At 40.8% G+C, this 16,479-nt stretch overlaps 1 protein-coding gene across 5 annotated transcripts in view; it reads right to left on the minus strand.

Annotated features, from left to right (window-relative positions):
- ep300.L (E1A binding protein p300 L homeolog) overlaps positions 1–16,479 on the minus strand; it is a 49,895-nt gene that overhangs the window by 3,937 nt on the left and 29,479 nt on the right. For 3 of the 5 annotated variants that reach the window (XM_018258765.2, XM_018258764.2, XM_018258768.2), the window contains exons 20-30: positions 15,814–15,924; positions 14,881–14,937; positions 13,992–14,069; positions 13,838–13,905; positions 13,584–13,734; positions 5,687–5,833; positions 5,476–5,589; positions 4,124–4,289; positions 1,519–1,683; positions 836–997; positions 136–417 (exon numbers count right to left, since the gene is read on the minus strand). In XM_018258765.2, the coding sequence (XP_018114254.1) occupies positions 136–417; positions 836–997; positions 1,519–1,683; positions 4,124–4,289; positions 5,476–5,589; positions 5,687–5,833; positions 13,584–13,734; positions 13,838–13,905; positions 13,992–14,069; positions 14,881–14,937; positions 15,814–15,924 (1,501 nt within the window). The remainder of the gene's footprint in view (positions 1–135; positions 418–835; positions 998–1,518; positions 1,684–4,123; positions 4,290–5,475; positions 5,590–5,686; positions 5,834–13,583; positions 13,735–13,837; positions 13,906–13,991; positions 14,070–14,880; positions 14,938–15,813; positions 15,925–16,479) is intronic. The other 2 variants (XM_018258767.2, XM_018258766.2) reach the window with 1 other exon arrangement.

Consider the following 16,479-nt stretch of genomic DNA (forward strand, 5'->3'; position numbering starts at 1 on the left):
AAATGATGTTATGAAGATATCTAGAGCCAATCTAATGAAATATTAAACCTCATCCCCTCGACAAACCCATTAATTACAAAATAATTAAGACTATATTGGACTTATGGTTATGCTTGTAGTGAAGGTCTTGCTTACCTCACAAACAGTACAGTGATAACGAGTTTCAACATGATGCTTGCATTCATTGCAGGTATAGACAAAGCGGTCCTGGCTCTGTGTATGGAGCTCCACCAGCATGCACATTGTAGACCACTTAGCTCTGCGTAGAGATGAAAACTCCAAGTGTTTATCTCTAGCAATTGTGAGGAAGGCATCCCGTCCATCCATCAGATCACAAGGAATTAGGGGGTCTGGCTCTACAATTGGGGGAAGAGAATTGGCCGCTGGTCCAGCACTAAGGCGGATGACAAAAAATACCTGGAAAGTAAAAGATTAAAAATATAAATAAAGACACGAGCACCTGTGAGCAGAAAAGTTCCTCCTTGTGTACAAAAAACAACAAAAAAAAAAGACAAAACAACTTGTATTGATATGCTGCTAAATTTTGCAGTAAAACTCCCAGAAACAACTACAAAACTCAAGTGCAAATTGGTAACATTTATCTACCCCTCGGAGACATAAAACAGATCTTAAATACAGATATACATTTTTATTGTACTTTGCCATTACACAACAATTGTCACATAACAGAAAAGAAATTTAAAGTTTAAAGTAAAATAAATAATATATAATGTCCATAAGAACCAAAATGTCAAATGATAACAATAGCAACACATAGCTGGTATGTCAATGGAGTACTACTGCTCGTTTATATTGGAGGAGTAACATAACCCACCTCTTTATGCTTTTCCATTGTAGCATAGAGCTTCTGTGACAGATCATTGGACACATTAGGCATTCCAGGCTTCTTCTTACTCCCTCTGCTCAGGCTGCTTGTTTTTTTGCTGGTCTTTTTGTTGTTTTTCTTCTTTGCATTTTTACTGTCTCCTTTCCCAACCTATATCCAATTTTAATGAGTTAAGGAATCACAATGGGTGAAAGCAATAACATTTACTTATATAATAATAAATATTTCTTATACTGACCAAAATTAACATACTTTGCATTCATTGAATTACAGTGGCATCAACATGTCTTCCACAGAGGAGATGAGGCAAGTACAGGGCCAAAAACACCCATAGTGGTAGACTTGCTAAAATTTCCCCCATGTTGTCATCAATATGGCACTGCCAGAGAGAAAGACTGCACTGACAGTGCCATTTGGAGAAAAAACCCAAATGTTTTAAGAAAGGAAATTACATATGTCTAGGCGAGATTTGTGGGAGTATGTTTACAGAAAGGCAGGACAGAACAATTATCCGTATAGCCAGCCCTGCTATGAAGACTCTTACAGTCCAGACCATGGTGGTGGGGGGGGGTCCATTTCATAGCAGCATGAAGGCATGGCACCTCATGCACCAGTTAACTCTATAAAGATTTTGTAGGTTAGTGTATATATAACTGTATTCATATAGTCACCTCAATACTCTCATTGCTGGTATTTTCTTCTCGCTTCCTTTCTTCCTCCTCCTGCTCCAGTTCCTTAATGCTCTCCTCCAGCACATTAGGCCAGAAATCCCCTTCAAAGTATGGCAGCTCCTTGGCACTGGTCAGTCTGTCTTCTGTTGCTTGCTTAAAGATGTCCTGCAAAGAGAGATGTCAAGGTGTTATAAATGCAGAACAAGACAATCTGTGGCTGCAAATAGCAGGCTATTGTCAGGGCCAGATTTACATAGCAGGCGCCCCTAGGCCCACTGCCGTTGGTCACCCGTGCCCTCTCCCCCTTATGCATGCAAATTTTCAGAATCGGGACCAGAGCAATGTGGATTGGGCATGCGAGATTTACAAAATTATAGTATCTTCTGCACATCCCCCAGTGTTTTTGAAGAAATGTGGGTGTAGTTGGGAAGCATGCCGCCCCCTAAAATCCTGCTGCCCTAGGCCCGGGCCTAGGTGGCCTTTCCACAAATTCAAAGCAATGTAGTGTGGATTAGCACACCCACCATCTAGGTCAGCAAAGATATGCCTGGTGCACGTGGGTGGAGGCTCGGCAACCCCCCAAAGCAGTAGTGTAGAAAGAACCTCACGGCACACAGGTCTGCATGAAGTTTTCAGTGATTTATTGAAGCGGAGTGCACAGCAACGTTTCGGGGTCACCCCCTTTGTCAAGCATGCTTGACAAAGGGGGTGACCCCGAAACGTTGCTGTGCACTCCGCTTCAATAAATCACTGAAAACTTCATGCAGACCTGTGTGCCGTGAGGTTCTTTCTACACTTTCCACAAATTCAGCCTGGCTATTGTGATACTAAAATCTATAGTTAGTGTAGGAGTGTATATATAGTTTGTGTGAGTGCATGGAGGGGTCAGTGTGTGTATGTATGGATGCTGGGTTTCATTTGGAGGGGTTGAACTTTTTGGACTTTGGTCTTTTTTAAACCCATTCTAACTAACTATGTGGCTAACAGGGCTTATAGTGAGAGAAGAGTTCAACTGTTAAGATACTTTAAAGTCATCTTGTGTATCTACTACACAGGACTAAAAATCCCGTTGGATCGTGGCCGCATCTGTTCTTTGATGCGGTCCCATGACCCAATCGCCCGTTTACCATTTGTTATGATCCAATCATATCAGTCCGATATCGCCCACTTCAAGGTGGGCATATCGGGGAGAGATCCATTCATTTGGCGACATCGCAGAACGAGCGGATCTCTCGGTGAATGGCCATCTTTAGGCCAATGATTAGAACACATGAAAGCCAGAACAAATCAGCCAAAGACACACACAAAGCCAAATACGGACCTCTGATCATCTGTTGGGGAGGGCATCACCCTGAATAACTACACTGAAGAGCTAAATGTTTGTCCACTTCAAACCATGTATGTCAATAAGAGAACAGGATGAACTGACTGAAACAGCTCTCTTCTGCTTACTTCTAAAAAGATCTCAAACGAAGGACTCAGTCTCTTCCTTTATATGAAGGTTAGTCCAGATATAGTTACCAGACATATAAATATGAAAACGCTGAACCTCTTGTACCTCCATTTCACTACCCTCACAAATGCTCAGCATACCAGATTATTATACAGCATAATGTTCCCGCCAGTTGCAAAAATATGAGGTCACACCAAGCTGTTGCCGAGCAGTCTTGCTCTTTTATAAATGACACCCTGGTGGCTTTAATTATTCATAGGTTTGAAGCAGGTATTCATTATCCATTACATAACAGACACATTGGCCCATCTTGACAGGAGCTAGGCCAAAACCAAAGTGAAGATTAGGCCCCAAAAAAATAGATATAGGATTTTGATGCAGTGATCAGCATTAGAGTTTTGGAATACAAGATCTAATGGTATAACATTACATAAGAGAGACATTTTGCCTGTAAAAGTGTGAGCAGATGGAGAACAGAAGTATGTGTAGTCAAACCAGCAGGGACAGGTAGATTCTGACCCTTAAAACAACCAAACGATCTTCAATGGCAGGCAGCTCCAGGTATAAACTCAAGTAAAACAACAGTTCATTTTAAGGTTCAACAGAAATTAGGGATGCAATAGCAAGATAATCTGGTGGCATGTGTTTATAAATAACCCAAATCATGAACTACCCCCATATCCAAAAACCTCACTACTGACTAAAGTAACTTACTATCCTGCACCACCATTTTGTTGTTTTATTTTCCCCCAAGAAACCACTGCAGGGTATATGCAAAGCTCAGTAAAAATTGTAAAAAAATTACTATAATGCACAGGGAACAAACAAGGTGACCCAAGGGATACCTCAAAGGAGCACGAAAGATAGTGTTGTGATGCTTGGTGGAATGTACCATGGGGTGGCATGCTTTCTTGTAAAAGTGCTAATGTCTAACTATAACCATATAATCAAAGAAAATATATACAATTTGTAAATTACACATGTTCTCGATTTGCCAAATGAGCTAAATCAGCTTTTTGGAGTCAAGGATATCAAAATAAATACTGTGTGATGGCATTTTACTCATTTCAGATAAATAGAGTAGCTGTAGTATTAGAAGATTGCTAACAACTACATAAGAAAAAATAAGATAAGATTTGCTTTAGAACTGACCTTGTAATCATGAATTACTCTCTCAGACACAGACTTGTCCAGCATCTTCTTGTACCACTCCTGCAAGCGCTTGGGCTTTGGGATCTTCTGGTCCGCTGGGTGACAATGAAATATATAGTCATCTCCTTCACTCGGAGGACAGGCCCATATGTGTCCTGCTGTATACCTGTGGAGAACACAAATAGGCTGAATAATATCTAGTTACAACCTCTAAAGGCAAAGAAGCAAAAATATCAAGGGTTTTACTTTGATCCCTTATCTACCAAGAATATAAACATCACACTCCGTTTCCAATAATAGCAAAAATATGGGAAACTGTATAGAGGAATTCACCTTCTTTAACAGTTTAAAGGAGAAGGAAAGGTTAAAATTAAGTAACCTTTATCAGAAAGGCCTATATAAATACACCAGTAAACCCTCAAAGTAATGTTGCTCTGAGTCCTCTGTCAAAAGAAACACTGCATTTCTTTCCTCCTATTGTGTAAACATGGTCTTCTGCATTAGACTTCCTTCTTTAAGCTTAAACCTCCAGGGCACGGACTTGAGCATGCTCAGTTTGCTCCTCTCTCCCTTCTGTAATCCGAGATCAGAGCTATGAGTGAGCAGGGAGAGACTCAGGCAGGAAGTGATGTCACACCAAGATAATATGGCAGCTGCTATCCTCAACTAACAGAGAGCTTCTAAAGCTGTTTACTCAGGAATGGTAAAGCATTCTACAGAATAAATATAGTGGCATAGCTTGCACTATTGTGGCTAATCTATTGACAATAAACTGTCTCTGTAGCATATAGAAGTAACCAATTAGCCAGAGAAGCTATATTTTCAAGATGGTGTATTTCCAGTACACTCTAAACACAAGCAAATGTTATAAAATGTCAATCAGGTGTGAGCACTGCGCAGAGACAGTGCTCAGTTTTTTTTTTTGCTTCTGCTTAATAGACAGATGATTTTTATTTGCCTAAAGATGGCCATACACTGGATGATAACAGTCGACTACTCTGGCCTGCCCGATCGGTATCTAGCTGAAAATCAACCAGATATCAACTGGACAGTTTTGAAAATGACACTGGACAGGGAGCGAATTGGCATGTTGATGCAGTTTTCACTTGATGTGGTTCTGTGCTGGGGTGGCTAAATTGGGCGACCTCTCCAAGCAAGCAGATCTGACAGCAGCCATCGTTCAATGGCATGCCCGAACACTACATGTATGCATGCCACAATGTGATGTTAGATACATTATTGCAGGTGGGCCAGGAAGATATGATGATGCAGAGGAGTGGTTCATGTTGTAAGCAACCAACTGAAGTCCTAGTTCTCTCACAATCACACACATACTATAAAAATAGACTTACCCTAGTTTCTTGACATACTCCAGATAGCCAATGAGAATCTCATGATAGACAGTTGTTCTAAGGCTCTTTGGACGAAAGAAATGTACACTGTCCAGATAGGAAATATAAACACGCCTGGAGATAAAAAAAACCCCCAAAAAAACAGAAAGGTTACTAACTGAACGAATACATATCTTGGTTAGAGGAAGGAAGAGGGACACACAAGGCCTACCTTTGATTGGGCTGAGGACAGTCAGAGCCATATTCTTGCACATGCATTCCAAAAAAACACAATTCAGCTCCATCAACCTCTTCAAACGCAAATAAGGCTTTTGTTCGGTAAGGGAAGGATTCTGCCATCTCGCCTGTATCCACAAACCTGTACAACACAACCATTATGTCAAAAAACGCTATTGATGTTTTTGTAGAGCTCCATTTTACGAAGTGGTAGGGACGTGTGGTTAAAAGAATAACTGTTCACTTTTTTACGGTAAGAAACATTAATATTAATAAATATTAAGTTGTAAACTCAGAATTTTAAGTAATTGTTCCAGTAACGCGTTTTTCATGCAACATATAAGCAACACTTGCAAAAAGTCAAATTTCATACTGTTTAACTATATATATAACTACGTCAAAGTCATCCCATATCTGGCCAGTCCTACGCTTAATTTTCATCTGATTCATTAAGAATTCAATTGCTTAATTATACATTTCACAAAGGGACTAAGTTTTACCTGCAACTTACTAGCTGCTTTCAAAGTAAAACTCCCAAACTTGGCTGCCCTTTTATTAGACACCAGTGGGATCACCTGACTATAGCTGGGAAGGGTGGGAGCTACAACATGGAGCTGGTCACTGCTCCTGTATAACTATAACAAACAAGGGAAAGTTGTGCTCACCACTATTTTTTAAAACCATTAGGCGGGGGTGCAATGAGGGTGTGACCACAAAATACATATAGTCAACTACAAGAGATCCTCTGCACTCAACCCATTATCCCACTGGTGTCTAATAAAAGGGCAGCCAAGTTTGGGAGTTTTACTTTGAAAGCAGCTAGTAAGTTGCAGGTAAAACTTAGTCCCTTTGTAAAATGTATAATTAAGCAATTGAATTCTTAATGAATCAGATGAAAATTAAGCGTAGGACTGGCCAGATATGGGATGACTGACGTAGTTGGCCAGCTTAAATATATTGCAATATATGGACAAACAATCCCTGTGTTGTTTAAAGGGTAAGACATTTTTTTAGTAGCAGTATGCACAAAATGTCGCTGTCTTAAATATATTGATAATGGGTTGAGTGCAGAGGACCTCTTGTAGTTGACTATATGTATTTTGTGGTCACACCCTCATTGCACCCCCGCCTAATGGTTTTAAAAAAATAGTATATATATATATATATATATATATATATATATATATATATATATATATATATATATATATATATATATATATATATATATATATATATATATATATATATATATATATATATATATATTATATATATATATATATATATATATATATAGTCTGTAACAAACGACCGCACTCTGAAGACCGGACTTAGTTCTCTCTTTGCGGGTGCAGGGTCCCAAAAGTTCATATAGAGATTTGTCTGCAAGGATCCGCACACCAAAATTTTCATTTAACAAAAGTGTTTTATTTCGTACATAGCTCCGACGTTTCGGCCCACATTAGGGCCTTTTTCAAGGATAATGCATGTACGACAAAATAGTGAATTTATACCACTCCCCCATTTGAATTTGGCGCCCAAAATGACGTCATTAACCCCAGAAAAAACTTTCAACATCCATAGTCTCTGTATTCCATGTGTATAACTTTTCACCACTAGGTGGCATCAGTGCTCTGTGTGGTTAATCCATAGTGTATCAGGCTGTGCTGCTATCTGCAAAAAGTGTATACAAATTATATACATAGTATCAATTGAACGACATTTTAAAAATAAACAATATGGCTCTATTTAAAAAAACAATGTTGCAATAAATCAGCCTTGAATCTACATCTTATCTCATGTCGTTTTTTATCAATTCTTATCCACTGGTCCATTCGTATAAAAGTAAGTTGTTATTATAGAAAACAGTTAAGCATCAATTGTCCATTTAGCCCCCGTGGAGCCACACAATCCAATTCGAATATCCAAAAGGCCTCCCTTCTCAGCAGAGCCTTGTTGTAATCACCACCCCTTGGTCTCATGGGTACATGGTCTATTGGCATACATCTAAAGGTGGACGGGCTATGCCTAGCTTCTGCCCAATGTTTCGCGACTAGCTGTTGGGATATGTCCTGTTTCCTTTCCTTTTTACCTGTCTCATTCGCACTTGGGTCTAGTGCTGCTCTGATGCTGGATCTGTGCATCCCAATTCGCTCTTTCAGTTGCCTAATAGTCTTTCCACAATACACCAACCCACAGGGGCATTTGATGATGTATATTACCATAGTGGTGGTGCACGTCATCCTGTGTTTTATCGTGTACCTTTTGCCTGTTTGTGGATGATGAAAGTCACTTCCTAGTATTAGACTGCTACACATGACGCAGCCACTGCATTTGTAAACCCCTGGTTTTTGTGTGAGAAAATGCGGTCTTTGTGGCTTTATGTATTTTTCTAATGGGTCTGACGGGCTCAGATTCTCCCTCAGATTTCTCCCCCTTCTGTAGCTAAGTTTAGGTTTACTGGGTAATTTTTTATTTAGGCTCTCATCACTAGTTATTAGCGGCCAATGTTTGTTTAAACATTGATTTATATAGCCGGATTGTGCCCCAAATTGGCTCACATAGTAGACCTCCTTTGGAGCACCACTGCCCTTCTTATCCACTTTGTCGCTGTCCCTCAGAACAGTTTCTCGATCTAGATTTAATGCCCAGAGTTTTGTATCTGTGACTAATTTCAAAGGGTATCCTCTTTCCAAGAATTTATCACCCATGGCCTCTAAATCTTGGGCTCGTTTACTAGCCTCGCTATCAATTCTTACCACTCTTAGCATTTGTGACTTGGGCAATGAATTAAGTAAATGGCGTGGATGGTTGCTGTGGTAATGGACAATGGTGTTCCTATCAGTGGGTTTCACATATAAGCTAGTGTGTAGTTTGTCCCCCATTTTGTATATTTTTACATCCAAGAATTCAATTTCATTCTTATCATATTTCAGAGTGAAACGTATTGGGCTATTCACTTCATTTAGGTATTTTACAAGACCGATCAATTCATCAGCAGGTCCCAGCCATACAAAGAAGATATCGTCTATGAAGCGTCTGTAAAATGCCCCACATTTTTTAAACATGGGATGGTTCAATATATTAGTGCTTTCATAGACATGCATGAATGCATTGGCGTATACAGGCGCGACCTTTGACCCCATAGCTGTTCCGGTATGTTGTATGTAGAAATTATTTTCAAATTTGAAGTAATTTCTATGTAGAATGAATTCCAGGAGGGATAGGGTAAACTCAATGGGGGGCCCGTTATATAATGCATTACCCGTGATCAGATTGCGCACTGCCTCCACACCTGCCCTGTGTGGGATACAGGTGTAGAGGCTCTGTACGTCCATCGTGACTAGGAATAAGTTTTCAATTGCGCAGTTGATGCTTTCCACAACCTTTAAAAAATCATTGGAGTCTTTAAGGTAGCTCCCAATGTTTTGCACACAGGGTTGTAATAGAAAGTCCACGTATTCGGCAATATTCTCATTGAGGGACCCATTCGAGGATATGATTGGGCGTCCAGGTGGTTTAGAGATATTTTTGTGGATTTTGGGTAGGGTGTATATGACTGGCCTGGTGGGGAATTTTGGTAGAAAGTATTCCATCATGGGTTCAGTAATCCAGAGATTGGTTACTGCACAATTCAAAATGCTTTTTAATTCTTCCTGAAATTTAGCAGTAGGGTCACCGGGCAATTTCCCATAACTCAAGGCGTCATCCAATTGGGAGAGGAGTTCCTCTTTGTAATAGCTATAATCAAGTATTACTACTCCACCCCCCTTATCTGCACTTCTAATCAATATATCTCTGTTTTCCTTAAAGGGGAAGGAAACCTCGTCGTCGCTAACCCCCCTCCCCCCTCCCGTGTGTTGCCCCCCTCCCCCCTGGCCTACCCCTCCCGCGGGGCAAATGCCCCTAACTTGTTACTTACCCTTCTGCGCAGGTCCAGTCCAGGGAGTTCACAGCCGACATCTTCTTCCACGCGATCTTCTTCCTCCTTTGACCGGCGTTTTGGCGCATGCGCAGTAGGAGCATTTCGCTGGTACGGATCTTCTGCGCATGCGCCAAAAGTCACGCGCATGCGCAGTAGATCGTACCGGCGAAATGATCCTACTGCGCATGCGCCGGTCAAAGGAGGAAGAAGATCGCGTGGAAGAAGATGTCGGCTGTGAACTCCCTGGACTGGACCTGCGCAGAAGGGTAAGTAACAAGTTAGGGGCATTTGCCCAGCGGGAGGGGTAGGCCAGGGGGAGGAGGGAGGGGGGGCAATACACGGGAGGGGGGGTGGGGGGTTAGCGCCGAGGAGGTTTCCTTCCCCTTTAAGTGTTTTTATGGCCTCCCTCTGTGCACCTGACAAGTTCCCATACCAGCGATGCTTAGTTTTATACCACTTAGCCATATCCACATTAAGCATCCGATTGAATGTTTTAATTGAGGGGTTAATGCTAAAAGGGTCATAGGTGCTCTTAGATTTGAATCTAGTTCCCTCTGGGGCCGTATTTGTGTTACTAGGTATGGTAGCCATTGTACTGGGGGTAACATTTGTATTACATGCAGACATTCCCACATCAACATTTTCCAAATTATGTCCAAATTTTTCTTTAAGTCTTATTTGTCTTGTCAGTTTATAATTGTCAACAGTGTGCATAAATGGGTTAGCACTCACCGCTGGTACGAATCCCAGTCCTTTCTCCAGCAGCGATCTGTCAGCACCTGAAAATGGATATGATGACAAGTTGAAGATTAGGTTTTCTTTTTCTCCCTGGCCTGTTTCATCCTGGAACGTGTCGCCGCTGGCGTGGTGTCCTTTGCCCCTGCGGGTGGCCTTCCAGGGTCTCTGCTGGGCCGTGTGCCTTCTTCTAAAAAAGAACCAGATGGGCATGTTGCTCCTGTCGCGCTTGTCTCCCCCTCACTCTCTGATTGCGCGCTGTCTGTGCGGCGTCCTGGAGATCTCTGCGTCTTCTGGCCTTGTATACTCCTCCCTGCTGCCACCGGTAAACTGCGCCTTCCCGGTAATCTTGCAACACCTTTAAGCGCTTCGTATTCTTAAACGCTAGGAGTTCAGCGCGGTACTGTTCAGTTTGTTCCTGAATGCGCCCAAGCCAGTCAGTCTATCGGTCTGGAGGATCAATCGGTTCGCCGCTTCAAAGCTGGACAAGTCGCTCTTCACTTCCTTCAGCTCGCGTCCCACCTCCTCAATTACCAGTAGGATGAGCTCCAGGGAACAACGCTCGAGCACTTGGCACCACTTTTTGCAAAACGTTGGACCATTGTCCATTACCACAGCAACCATCCACGCCATTTACTTAATTCATTGCCCAAGTCACAAATGCTAAGAGTGGTAAGAATTGATAGCGAGGCTAGTAAACGAGCCCAAGATTTAGAGGCCATGGGTGATAAATTCTTGGAAAGAGGATACCCTTTGAAATTAGTCACAGATACAAAACTCTGGGCATTAAATCTAGATCGAGAAACTGTTCTGAGGGACAGCGACAAAGTGGATAAGAAGGGCAGTGGTGCTCCAAAGGAGGTCTACTATGTGAGCCAATTTGGGGCACAATCCGGCTATATAAATCAATGTTTAAACAAACATTGGCCGCTAATAACTAGTGATGAGAGCCTAAATAAAAAATTACCCAGTAAACCTAAACTTAGCTACAGAAGGGGGAGAAATCTGAGGGAGAATCTGAGCCCGTCAGACCCATTAGAAAAATACATAAAGCCACAAAGACCGCATTTTCTCACACAAAAACCAGGGGTTTACAAATGCAGTGGCTGCGTCATGTGTAGCAGTCTAATACTAGGAAGTGACTTTCATCATCCACAAACAGGCAAAAGGTACACGATAAAACACAGGATGACGTGCACCACCACTATGGTAATATACATCATCAAATGCCCCTGTGGGTTGGTGTATTGTGGAAAGACTATTAGGCAACTGAAAGAGCGAATTGGGATGCACAGATCCAGCATCAGAGCAGCACTAGACCCAAGTGCGAATGAGACAGGTAAAAAGGAAAGGAAACAGGACATATCCCAACAGCTAGTCGCGAAACATTGGGCAGAAGCTAGGCATAGCCCGTCCACCTTTAGATGTATGCCAATAGACCATGTACCCATGAGACCAAGGGGTGGTGATTACAACAAGGCTCTGCTGAGAAGGGAGGCCTTTTGGATATTCGAATTGGATTGTGTGGCTCCACGGGGGCTAAATGGACAATTGATGCTTAACTGTTTTCTATAATAACAACTTACTTTTATACGAATGGACCAGTGGATAAGAATTGATAAAAAACGACATGAGATAAGATGTAGATTCAAGGCTGATTTATTGCAACATTGTTTTTTTAAATAGAGCCATATTGTTTATTTTTAAAATGTCGTTCAATTGATACTATGTATATAATTTGTATACACTTTTTGCAGATAGCAGCACAGCCTGATACACTATGGATTAACCACACAGAACACTGATGCCACCTAGTGGTGAAAAGTTATACACATGGAATACAGAGACTATGGATGTTGAAAAAGTTTTTTCTGGGGTTAATGACGTCATTTTGGGCGCCAAATTCAAATGGGGGAGTGGTATAAATTCACTATTTTGTCGTACATGCATTATCCTTGAAAAAGGCCCTAATGTGGGCCGAAACGTCGGAGCTATGTACGAAATAAAACACTTTTGTTAAATGAAAATTTTGGTGTGCGGATCCTTGCAGACAAATCTCTATATATATATATATATATATATATATATATATATATATATATATATATATATATATATATATATATATATATATATATATTATATGTATATGTATATGTATATATATATATCCCTCCCCCCCAAAAAACAAAACCGTTTTTAAGTGAAGCATCTTTTCAAGAAAACTTGTAAACATTTGATACAGCCGAAGGGTATGACCCATTCAAACTGTTTACTTATGCTGAAATCTGTTTTATACTTTTCCTTTCACTTTAAAGCAGTAGCAATCTACATTAGGGTAAAGCCATTCCCTCCCTAGAAAGTAAGGATGCACTGAATCCACGATTTTGGATTCGGCCGAACACCCAAATCCTTTGCGAAAGATTGCCTGAATACCGAATCCAAATTTGCATATGCAAATTAAGGGTGGGGAGGGAAAAATTTTTTACTTCCTTGTTTTATGACAAAAAGTCACGAGATTTCCCACCCAGCCACTAATTTGCATATGCAAATTAGGATTTGGTTCGGCCAGGCAGAAGGATTCGGCTGAAACCAAAACCCACTGAAAAAGGCCGAATCCCAAACGGAATCCTGGATTCGGTGCAGCTCTACTAGAAAGCATAAGAGGAGTACAGAGCTTTCCATTCCACATTTCTGGTCAAGCTCAACTACAAACAGTCTAAAATAATTTTTTTTCCACAAGATATATGGATAAGTGGCTTTATCAAAACAGGTGTGACAGCTGATTTAAAGGAAGTTTTCACCTTTGAGTTAACTTTTACTACAATGCAGAAAGTGCTATCCTAAGACTATTTGCCATTGGTTTTCATTTTATCTGGTTTTGAGTTATTAAGCTTTATAGACAGCAACCAGATTGCTAAAATAGCAAACTGTAGCGCTGCTAGGGTCCAAATTACCCTAGCAACCATGCATTGAATAAGAAACTGGAATATGAATAGGACAGGGTGGCCCAAATTGTTCTACAGTCTTTTAGAGGGTAAAACATATTTCTCAGAAACTGATGTTTATTCTATATAAATAGCAGAGCTCTACTACACATAAAAGTGTAGCATGTAGCTATCAAAATGCAACTACAAGGATATTAACTTGTGAAAACAGATTATACATAATAATGCCCTGAAACCAATATAAGGTAGGACATGACAATTAAAAAAAAAGAATGGCTTACTTTGATTTCATGCCAGGTTTCACTTCCACCGTTTTGTCAGATGCATGGACCACACGAATAGTTACCTCTCCAGCCTCAGGATTATTCTGTCTTCTCAGAAATTCATTCACTCTGTTCTCCAGAAAAGAGCCAAGCCTCGTAGTTGGAAGACCTAGGATAAAGTAAATGGATTAATCTCCAAGAACAGCAACAGACTAAACTAAGATATTACAAGTACTTCAGCATCAAAACAAACAAAACATTGAAGAACTTACGTTTGGCAGAAAATTTGTTCTCTTTCCGAGATCGGCCTGCTTTCTTTAGACAGGCTTCACATACAAAGCTATGGACAGAATAAAAATAATGTCAGAATCAGAATGTCCTTCAGCAAAGAGAACATATTGGTTAATACTGAATTAAGACACCTACCCTGTGGGCCAGATGGTTTCATGATGTAACACGCAGATCTGGTGCATTTTTCTGCCACAATCCAAGCATTCTACATATCTAGAAGGGAGAAGATACAACTCAGTCTTCAGGAAGTTTCCCCACCCCCACATCCAATTTCCCATCTGAACATCCAGACTTTTAACCTAGGGAATAGTCCGTAATATTGAAACTGTATCCTGACAAACAATATTTACAAAGTGTATGTACTAAACTGTGTTTTAGCACATGTATAGCCATGTGGTACATTTGTATACATACTACTGCACACCCAGGGCCGGACTGTCAACCTGTGGATTCTGGCAAATGCCAGAAGAAATGCTGTAAGAAGCCATAGATCAGTGATCCCCAAACAGTGGCTCGTGAGCAACATGTTGCTTACCAGTTGCCGCAGAGCAGGTGCTTATTGTTGAATTGCTGGTTTGGAGGCAAGTTTTGGTTGCATAAAATCAGAGCCTCCTATATGCTGCCAGTCCACATAGGGGCTACCGAACAGCCAATCATAGCACCCCCAGGATGTTTTCATGCTTGTTTTGCTCCCCAATTCTTTCTACAATTGAATGTGGCTCACGGCAAAAACAAAGTTGGGGGGCCCTGCCACAGTCACTATTTAGTGGCATGTGGGAGGGAGGTTGTTTTGGCCTCTTTGACTCAATATAGGCCCTGGCATTTTAAGTACAAAGTGCTTGCCTGTGCAACCCAGTGGGAGAGGACAATAACAAAAATCAGTATCAGGGTTTTTTTTTTCAAAATTTCTTATTGATGCTCGCTCCAGTGGGTACAAACTCACACAAAACAGAATGAAAAGAATTACTATGAGCAAGATATGCATTTTAAATCTGTGGTGGGACAAATAGAAAGGATTACATACTGTTCTGGATCCAGTGTGTCATTTTTCCTTTTGGAGAACTGATCTTTGCTGATGGTGCTGAATAGGGGAAAATAAAAAGGTAAAAGGCATAAGTTGCTTACATTTCCCCAGCATTTGGAGAAGAAACTTGAAGCACGGAGGGACAAGTTTCTTTTACTGGGCTTTTTATGCCTTTTCACAGTTGTTTACAAGTACCAAAGAGCACAAAGCAAACGGAGAAAGTTTTAGGAAAAAGGCAAGTTTGAGAAGAAAACTGGCAGAGAAAAAAACATTTTAGTGGAGGGCTCAGCAAAGTGGAGCTAGAGCAAAGCTGGGAGGCTGCAAAAAAGCAGCTAAATCAAAGGCAGAGTATCTGTAAACTCAGGAACAGCAAAGAGAAAGACATCAGGCATAAGCAGAAGAGCATGAAAAAAGAAACAGGAAAACTGGTGGGAGAACAGAAACAGTAAGGGGCCTCTGTTATCCCTAATCACCAACAAATCAACTAATATACAATGCACACACCTGCAGGAGTATTCATAACATGATGATACCTTAATGAGTAAAAAGCAACACACTACCTTATATAGTGGAAAGACAAGTTTTATAGCACCAACAAACTAACTCGCCTTTATTGAAACTATAACACAAACAATTTTGGTATAAAACCTTTTATTTGATAGTATAATTATTGATGGCATAAATGCAGAATACTCAATCAACTACAAAATCCTCAGACTTAATGCCGAACACTAGTTGGTACCTAAGTCACGTATGCAGTCGATTGCATGGTGCCTACACACATGCACTATTTATATATGGTAAATACAAAGTTATACATCACTCCTCCACAAATAGATATTGTACCAATGGTATAACAAGCTGTTAGCACATTGTGTTATTAAATCTAGAGAAAACTTAGAATAAGGAGGAGTTAAAGAAAAAGGTACTTACGTCTGAGGTTGGGTGGGGTCATCACCGAGAGAGACGCATTCCCCCTGGATCTCATTGAAGCACTTTTCACAGAAGTGGTACCTATCAGCGAGAAGGCCATATTTGGGTGAACTGTATGTTCACATAACGACAGCCGAACCACACAAGCCGGGAAGACATCAGCCAGAGGACGTCGCGTGAGGGACACAGTGTGCGCAGATCATCAAGCAGAGCCAGGAGCCCAAGTAATTTGGATTTTGGATTGATTTTGGTTTTTTGTTTGTTTGTGTGTGATTTGGTTTTGGTTTGGATTTCATTGCAATCAAAGCCACCACAGGAACAAGCAAGGGAAGGGAGGGTCAGAAATGAACACAGAGAGAAAAAGCAGGGGTGGGTATGGGGCAAGACAAACAGAAGCAAGACAAGACAGACAAAGCAGAAAGCCAATGCAAAGCACAGATTAGCAAAGGATTGTCTCTACATATGGGATCACAAGCAGCAAAAATCATTACAGCAAATCAAAAGGAAGGTTAAAATAAAATAAAGGGTAACTGGGATTGTACAGTTTGTCCTCCTGCTTTGCTCAAATGAAGAAAAGTTACATTTGACACCTAAGCAGAGTGTTAATAAGTTTCAACTAAAGGGATAAACAGTGTTATGACAGATACACTACAAAGTGGCTAGTTG

This window comes from Xenopus laevis, chromosome 4L, assembly GCF_017654675.1.
Source record: "Xenopus laevis strain J_2021 chromosome 4L, Xenopus_laevis_v10.1, whole genome shotgun sequence".
Classification (NCBI taxonomy): Eukaryota; Metazoa; Chordata; class Amphibia; order Anura; family Pipidae; genus Xenopus; species Xenopus laevis.